The 9953-nt window shown below is 28.3% G+C and overlaps 1 protein-coding gene across 1 annotated transcript; it reads right to left on the reverse strand.

Annotated features, from left to right (window-relative positions):
* Positions 1–4452: 4452 nt before the first annotated feature.
* On the reverse strand, positions 4453–8736 carry LOC133834119 (bidirectional sugar transporter SWEET4-like). Its single transcript, XM_062263622.1, has 5 exons — positions 8643–8736; positions 8437–8473; positions 7208–7586; positions 5958–6077; positions 4453–4822 (listed from the first exon to the last, which is right to left on the reverse strand). The coding sequence occupies exons 1-5, from the start codon at positions 8683–8685 to the stop codon at positions 4637–4639; spliced, it is 765 nt and encodes a 254-aa protein (XP_062119606.1). The 5' UTR covers positions 8686–8736; the 3' UTR covers positions 4453–4636.
* Positions 8737–9953: the final 1217 nt, after the last annotated feature.

Consider the following 9953-nt stretch of genomic DNA (forward strand, 5'->3'; position numbering starts at 1 on the left):
ACTAAAATAAGAGTTAAAAATAATGGGTAAAAATTAAAGTTGATCATTTAAAATGGATACCGGATATAATTTCCACTGTTTTAAAATAGGTGATGATCTTATTAAGGTGATGATAAATTCTTAAAAACAATATAATATACTTAATTTATATCAACATAATAACTAAAAGAACTACTTCATAATTTGGGGGCCTATGAAAGGTAAAAAGGACCCCGAAAAATCTGAAAAGCCACTGAAGCCCATTAGGCCCAAAAATATTTGTAGCAACATTGAGAGATAAGTTTATTTTAAAGATTGTAATTATGTCTGTAACAAAGAATTAAAAATGGGAAAACTCATCTTAAAATTGGATTTCTATAATCATCGTTTTGACCCAAATTTATTACATTCATGTCCAAATTTCTCATTCACAAACATGATAGATCCCATATAAATATATAGGAAAAATACACTAAATTTTAAGAAAAGATTAAAAATACAGAATTTTACAAAAATTACAAAAGTATAAATAACAATTTGTTACAGTTTTGTAATCGTATGTTACAATTTTCTTTTTAGTATGTAACTGTTATTTACAAAATTGTAACATATGGTTACAAACTTATAAATTTGTAAACTTTAATTATAAAAAAATTGTATTGTTATAAATTTGTAAACTTTGCTTATTAAAAAAAATCCTATTTACAATTATGCTTCTCTATATTTTTGTAATTTTTTCTAAAATTCGTATTTTTAGTATATTTTTTTTAATTCTTAGTTATTTTTTTGAATTTCTCAAATATATAGCATATAAGTAGAAGAAGGATATACCACTTGACATAACCCACTTGTATATCACAAGCATATAATCAAAAAGACAAAATTGAAAAGAAGATCAGATCATTTTCCAATGTATAGTGTATAATTTGTGATAAATTTGGCCTAAATATATGTCGATGATATATTTGGCATACCTTTTGTATTTGTACTAGAGCTGTAAATACGGGTCGGGCTTTTGAGCACGGCACAAAACTGGCTCGAGCCCGGGAGGCACGAGCACGACACGGCACGAAAAAATATGGGCTTGGGCCAGACACGGCACGAAAAAATATGGGCTTGGGCCAGGCACGGCACGACACGGGCTTAGCACGGCACGGCACGACAAGCCCGAAGGCACGACACGAAAGCACGAACAAACTAACCCGAAAGCACGACACGATAAAAAACCCGATATTTTGACATTAATAATCATAATAAATTTTTATTTGTTAATAATTAATAAATTAAAATGATAATATATGTCTTATTTTTTTCAATGTTTATATTTTTATAATTATATTAATTTATTTTAAGATTTGTTAGTTAAATTTTTAGCATTTATTAGTAGGTATTAAAATTCTAATAATTATCTTTGATATAATTTTGTGTAAAATATTGTTAAAAAGTATATAAAAATATCTAAAATTATAATTTAAACAAATAAATGTATTTGGTTTGGTGGTAAGTCCATTGATGGTTAAAGAGGAGGTGGAGGGTTCAATTCTCCATCCTCACATTTTTTAGCAAAAAAAAAGTGGGCCTAAAAGTGGGCCCAAATTTGGGCCCGAATATAGAAAGTGGGCCTAAAAGTGGGTCCGAATATAGAAAGTGGGCCGGCACGACATGGGTCGGGCCCATGGGCTGTGCTGGGCCTACTCTTTCAAAAATGGGCCGGCACGAGCACGGCACGAATTGAATATGGGCCCGGCCCGGCCCGAATTTACCAGAGGCACGAAAATGTGGGCCGGGCGTCCCACATTTACAGCTCTAATTTGTACTCTAATACACGGTGAGAACTAGCTAAAAATATAACTATTAATATTTATTGAAAATATATAAAAATAATTATTTTTTTTTATTAAAAGATAAATTAAAAAATTAATAATTTGTATTAATGAGTATCAAAAAAGTAATTAAAAAATGTGATATTTATTATGGGCTAAATTTGACCCATATTATATTTTGTATCAAATTTGATACATATTTTAGACCCACATTAAAATTTAATTTTATGAAGATGGACTAAAAAAAAGATTATTCGACATTTTTATAGTACTCCACTAGAGATGCTTTAATAGAGTTTCTATTGGATAATCAAAAGAAAACATGAGTATTCGAGATACCCATACTCTCTCCAAAACAAGTGTAATTACAATATAATTTTCATGACTTCTTAATTTACTATATATACTACTCATCCACTACCCTTCACTATAATCACCCATGTGCCCTTCTACTTCATATATATGGAGTCTATCTAATAGAAAAGAAAAAGAAATATGGTATATTTCTATATGGAGTCCATTAATATTTATTCATTGTGAAGAAGAAAGAAAAAAAATTATCTCCATGGTTTGATTTTTTAGAAAAACTATAATTAAGTGAGGGAATTTATCATTAATATAGCTTTTTAGCTATTACTTTGCAAAAATATGAGAATTAAACTTTTTCTAATTTGTACGGAAAAACTTAATTAATAAAAACTCAGTCTATGGGAATACTAATCACATATATGAACTCAAAATTAAACAAAACTACATCAGTAAAAAAAAGGGTACTATGGTAATTAGCATAGTAAAAACTCATATGCTAAACGTGAGTCAATCAAAAGCATTTCCACACAACTCGTGTCTTCAGCCAAGGCACCCTAACTCCGGCAACACCTTCCACCTCCGGCAACAACTTCAAAACTCCGACGAGATCTTCAAGATTTTAACAAGAACAACATTCAAATCAATTCCAGCAACAAATCCGCAACCTCTAGCCAACTTCGATCGGCAAACCCCCAGCAACAATCGGCAACATTAGATCGGTTCTACTGCAATTTGAAATTTTTTTATAGGTTTAAACTTTTTTTTTTTAGATCTGGCACTAGCTTGTAAAAAAATTAATGTTTAGGTAAACAATTGTTCATATTATTACAGATATACCTTCTTCTTCTTGAGTTGCATATCAAAACTCGTTTGTTTTCTTTGGATTTGTAATTTTTTTTTCATCTTCAGGTTTGCAATAGGTAACTGGTTACATTCACGCTCTGTTATGTGTATATTTATGGATTCTTTATGGTAACCGTTTACCTTCACGTTCTGGTATGTGTGTATATTTCTGGGTTTTTTTTTCTATCTTCAGATCTGCAATAGGTAACTGGTTACCTTAACATTCTGATATGTGTATATTTATGGGTTCTTTATGGTAACCAGTTACCTTCACGTTTTGGTATGGGTTCTTTATGGTAACCAGCTATCTCCACGTTCTGATATGTGTGTATATTTCTAGGTTATAAGATCAGATCATGTATTTTTTTCCTTCAAATTTAATGTTTATTTTCATATTTAATATAAGCAACTCATCACCCCTCGTATGGTAACTGGTTGCCCCTCTTATGACAGAAGGTTACTTCTTTCAGGATAACTGGTTACACCTCCTGATACATGTTATTTAATCTAGCTCTAGGATTTTTTTTACATAACTGTGAAAAATCAATCAAGTAACCGGTTATTCTACCCATGTTTTGAAAAAGAAAATACAATTGAAAATAAAATGAAAAAATGTTTATAATAAATAAAAAAATGATAAACACAATTCATATTGCAATAATAAAAAAAAAAAAAAAAATTACAAAACAATCAAAAAAAAAATTTAATATAAAAAAAATCAAATAAACTGAAATATAATAGTCAAATTACAAACATACCCTTCCAAATTAACAAAACTTGATTAAAAGTAAAACTACGACATAAACTAACTTTTATAAAAAAAAAATAGGAAAATAAACCTATAAAAGTCAAAATTCATAAAAAATCCATATATTAACTTTTTTTTTGAAAAAAAGTAATATTTTTGCAAACTCTATTAAGAATCTCATCTAAAATATAATTTCCATTCTCATTTTACTTTTTTTTTTTTTAATGAAGTCTATAGTTTTTATGAAACTTTCTCTAAATGGGCTCCATATCCTATTTTTGCCTGAGACCCAATACTATATAGGGCCGATCCTATTCATCCTAATTATTCTAAGCAAAGTCACAAATATTTTTATTTTTATTTTAATATATATACCAAACGTGGACAAGCCTCTTCGTCCAAATTTGTTTTCAAGTATATTTTAACTTTATTTATTAGTCATCTCTCTTGATATTTGGTAAAAATTATTTAGAAGAAATTACATTTTATATGAGTTTTTTAATAAACTTTGCAAAGATGTGACTTTTTTTTTTCAAAAAAAGTTATTCTATACCTTTTTTTAAAAAATTTCACTTTTCCAAAATTTAGTTAGTTAGCAATTGTGTTTCTCTTACTTTGGTTTTCTCTTTAATAAATTTTCCCATACAAATTAGGAAAAATATAATCCTCATATTTTTGCACAGTAATGACATAAAAGCCATATTCATAAAAAATCCCCTATTATTTATGATTAATTTAGCAATTTTTAAGGGTTTATTCTTCTTTTATTCCAATAAAAATTTGAAGCTAGGACAAATATAAGAAGAATTTATATTTGAAGCTCACTTATGTAGTTAAATGTTCTCTCCTCACCCAAAAAAGAAAAAGAAAAAGAAATGCTCTCCTCCAATGGGCCAGGCCCATGGGTTCACATGTCATGTTTCTTTGAACTATTTTAAAGGCCCAGATTACTGGACTTATTGGGTTCTTCTTCTACTTCAAGTACTTTAACCACAACTACCTTTGGCAAATCTTCTTCTTTCACTTTCCTTGCTGCTATAATTTTCTTCGTAGACTTGTAGAATAGAGCATAAATTATTAGCTGGCCCAGTCCAAATAGTAGGCCCAGCCCATTGGGTACCTGCAGTTACATGATTCATTATTATTGAATTAACCAAATCTACCCATATTACTATTTTTATTAAGTTTCTACCCATCTTTTATATAACCTTAACAAATTGCCCTCATCATATTTATCACAATTTATTATATTTTTATGAAACCAAGTCAAACAAGTAATAGTTGAGAAAAACTTTACTTAATAATAATGCAAGTAAAAATTAAATTATGAATCAAATTGAAGGTATAATTAATAAGAATATTGAACTAAAAAGTGAGTACATTGGTGAAAAAATTAGATAGTAGATATTTTTCAACTAGAAACTCTAAAAATGGGTATATAATGTAATTTTCATTTCATTATTTAACCAAAAATGAATAAAGTGAACCATGATTGGGTGGGTTTGTTAAGTTGGAGAATTTTCACAAAATAAATTTTTAATATAAAATTAAGATAATTTCTCTTATTTTGAAAAATGGGGTACAAATTATTATGCATCTACAAAAAAAATTGCAACAAACACAAATAAGAAATAAACACGGAGTAATATGTAATTTCACCATTCTCTTCAAAATAAATATGATACATTATATTTACACTCCAAAATTTAATTAAGCCACCCCATTTTTATTAAAATTGATATATAATATATTTTTTTCAACTGATACTCACATTTTTCCAATTTTTTTTCTTTTTCATATTAAAAAATATACTTATAAATAATATATATTTTAAATATTCAAATAAATTAAAACAAAAAATAAAAAATATATAAAACTTGTTAAACTAATAGTTTTTTTTTTTCTAAAAAATTATATATATATATTTTTTAAAATTATGAAAACAAAATAAACTAAATTTATTGAAATTGACAAAAAAAAAAAGAAATTAAAGAATGTCAAATTTTTTTTAGATAAAGTGTTAAAAAATATTATTTAATTAATGGGGTGCCTATATATATTTTTGAGGTGCAAATATAATGACCCAATAAATATTTGTAAACACAAGATAACTTGTAAGTGTAACATTTTTTTCAAAATAAGTGAAAATACCATAATTTTAGTTATTTTATGTTTATTACGGGAATTTTAAAAAATTAGCATTAAGTAATGTGAAAAAGATAAAAAACACATTAAGAGCTGAGTTTAATTATTACCATAATTATGGGGTCAAACCGTATGAGAGCATAAGCAGTCCAAACACAACCATTGACAAAAGTCGCCAGAGAAAGGAAAAACGGCATGTATTCCACGCTTTTTGTCGTAATCACCAGTTTCTGTAACACGACAAACGACAATAACAGATTAAAACGACAACAATGTGCATTGTCGTTTGTAAAGAAACGTGTCGTTGTTCAAACCAATTGTCGTTTTCCATTCTAAACACAGAGACTTAAATAATGATATATATAGTATAGATAGAGCTACATCACTAGTAGTGTAGAGATCGACACTTTGTTATGTTTTCTGATTGCAAAAGTTATTAGCAGGGGACTGTAAAATAAGTAAACTTATGGCATTTTCAGTCATTTTGAAAAATATTTAGGGGCAGAGAAAGAAATACTACTCAGGGAGCCAAATGGTAAAAAAAAATTAAGAGGGCCAAATCAATAATTAAAAAAAAGGTTTATCATATATAATAATAATTAAAAAGGTTTAATGTCCAAATACCTGTTTGGACCATGTATTTTGACAAATAACTTTTTGGATCATGTGTTTTGTAAAATGGTTCAAATATAATCCTAAACTCGATTTTGGTCAAAATTTTCTGAGCTAAAATTACAAATAATTCACAAAACTAACAATTTAAAACAAAATAAAATCATTTTGCATAATAACTGTGTTGTTATATTCAATTTATCTTTCATCAAAATTGAGTTTAAGGGTCTATTTTACAAAACACATGGTCCAAAAAGAAATTTGTTAAAACACAGGGTCGAAACAGGTAATGAGATAAAACATAGGGTCCAAAAATATATAAAACACAATTAAAAATACATAATGTGGAGGTGCGGCAGCAATGCCCTAATATGTGTTTGCTGCGAATTTTTTTTTGTAAAGACAGTAACTTGTAACCAATCTATAATACAGAGGATTGTGGCGAAAATCTCTATGTAATAATGTTTGTAGCACTTAAATTTCTAAGTTATTTTTTTATAGCAAAAATTCTTGTTGTTAGAGTTTTGGTGTGCATGGTTATTGACTGTTAAATGTGTTAACCGTGCAATCTAATATGGACACATGGCACTGTTAACACATTTAACGACTAGAGACTAACTGACTACCAAAACTTTAGGAATTTAAGTGCTACAATAATAAGGATAGGGCTTTTTGGTGCAATTCCCATAAAATATCTTATATATAATAAATATATGCAATGTTTATATATAGATTGAGCAATACTAACCATGATGGCCATTGGTGCAAAATACATCAAAATGTTGAAGAAGATACATATGATGCCAATGACTAGAGACCTTTTAGGGTGAGTGTGGAGAAGGTTCAAAGCCAAAAATGCTAGAAGAGAAGTGAAAATGAGCTCCATAAGAAGGACCATAAGTAGTTTAAGCCTTGTTTTCTTTTGGGAGAAGAGAAAGAAGAAGAAGATGAAGCATGATTGGATGACAATCCCAGCTGCATTGATGGTCAGCACCAGAAGGCTTCCTGGGTGCACCAATGGCAGCCCATATAGGCCCCACAGCAGGCAGTTCATTAGGGTTGCTAGGTATGGCGCTGCCGAGTACTGCTCCACTGAACCTTTTCTCCATATATCAACCATTGTTGGCCTGAAAATTATTAATATATATTTTATTTCATCACAATTACAATTATACATATATTAAAAAGAAAACGAATTTGTAGATACTGAAGAGTTGCCTCGTTTTTATACAGTGATTGTGCCCTGGATCATGTCCGGATCATATTCTGGTTTATTGTGTTCGTCTTTTATCTATTGTATTAGGTTTAATCCTAACACTAGACCAAATTAATCCACATCTCAAAATCTTATCATGGGTTCGAGAATGGTACCAGCTTGGTACGTATAAAGAGCAAAGTCACACCCATCTCACCAAGGCTAATGCTCAACGCACACATTATCCAGAGGTAGTTTTCGATCATTTTAATACCAGACGGTAGATTTCCAGCTGATTTCTTTTACTATTATTCATGAACGCTAGTTATAGTTTCAAGATCTCGAGTGTCTTCTACACTATGTGAATCTCAACAATTTTTTTATAAAATATATATTTTAATTGACTCACTATTTGATTACTATGATTTGGATGGAATAATGCTTGTTAGGATTATAAGGCTATTGATACTATGTTAAAAGAATCTTCCATCTTAAAATCAACCAATAATGATAAGTAAGATTAATTCAGGTTCTTATTAATAATTTAGAATATATTCTCATATATTTTCTATGTAGAACACTATATTCTAATTCAGCTTGCCTTAAATTTACGTAAATTAAAGATTAATTAATCAACTAATTTGTATTTACATATGGCATTTTAAAAATATAGTGTATATATATTACCGTAAGTGCAACGAATATATGACAAATTTAATTGTGACAAATATAGGGGTAAATTAAGCATAGAAAACTACAATAAAATAATTAATTAAGCTTACATTGGGGACAAGAAGAAGAAGAGTGAAATGATATTTCCTGCAAATGCATAATCACTTGATAATCAGCTAAAAAAATAAGTATATTATAATTTTATAAATCTGAACTATTAAGTTCTAGCCATACAAATAACAAAAATAAATTAAATTAAATAATAAAAATAAAAATAAAAATAAAAGAAAAGTAATAAATTGAGTAGTTCACTGACCTAAGATACCAACAAAAGTTCGAGCAGCATCAGCAGAAACCATTATTGAAATAGGTATAGAGGCCAAAATCTTGAAGGGTTTATAGATTGTTATCTTCTAAGTTCTTAATAATTGATTATAATTCACATATACACATATATATATATATATAAATAAATATTATGTGTGTGCAAAGTGTAAAGAACAATATATTTGAAAGTAAACTTCCACTATTATGTATTGGCTTGTCCACTTAGATAGAACAAATGCCCAATATAAGATTAATTTGACTTGAAGACTAGTACATATCTAGAAAAACTTGGCTTACTTAGCTATATAACTTAATTAATGACAAGTATCTATGAAGAAGCAACCACTAGAAAGAAAAAGAAAAAAAAAATAGAGGAATAGAAGGGACATCTTTAGAAAAGATTTTGTTACGCTATATTCTTATTTTGGGAAGTACGTATTGGAGTTTGGTGTCTCACCTGGAATAAGTGTAAAAATTATTAAGTCATCAATAAGAACGTGAGTAACTCCACTAATCACCAATTGATTTTAGATGGAGTCCCATGATTATTGTCATGGTACCATGAGTCAATTTCCTAGTTGGCATTCGATCCACGCCGATCTAAATTGTGATATAACTTTAAAAATACTTTAGGTCCATATAGCACAATAAGACATTTGAGATTCAAATAGTGAGATAAGTCACACGAGATCTGCATAGTACAAAAATACACTTGAGGTCCAAAAAATGAGGGAGCTGAAAAATAGTCACTTGTGATCAAATGATTCAAGATTAGTGAGCGAAAAATACTCACCATCTTGAGGTGGTATATTGGAGTATGGTGTTTCACATATATAATAAGTGTAAAAATATTGAGTCATTAATAAGAACATGAGTAACTCTACTAATCACCAATTAGTTTTTAGATAAAGCTTCATGATTCTTCTGAGCATACACCATCATCTAGTATATAATTTTTTAAAACTAATAATTAATTGTCAACTAAAATACTATTGTGACTGAAAAACATAATATTTAACTATTATTATAACTCAATTATATATATATATATATATATTGTTAATCACAATTTTTAGATATAATGATAAAATTTGTTATCACTAAAAGCATGTAATTAAAACAAATTAATTATATTTTTTATGATTGAAAAATTTAATCGCAAACTTTGTAGTGATGAGATAATTATTACGGTATTTTTTTTATTTAGTCACAAAACTTTCAATTACTAGTAACAAATTATATTGTGACTAAAGCAACATTTTTATTTATTTATTTTAGCTGTATATATATATAAATTATA

Source organism: Humulus lupulus, chromosome 5 (assembly GCF_963169125.1).
Source record: "Humulus lupulus chromosome 5, drHumLupu1.1, whole genome shotgun sequence".
NCBI classification, from domain to species: Eukaryota; Viridiplantae; Streptophyta; class Magnoliopsida; order Rosales; family Cannabaceae; genus Humulus; species Humulus lupulus.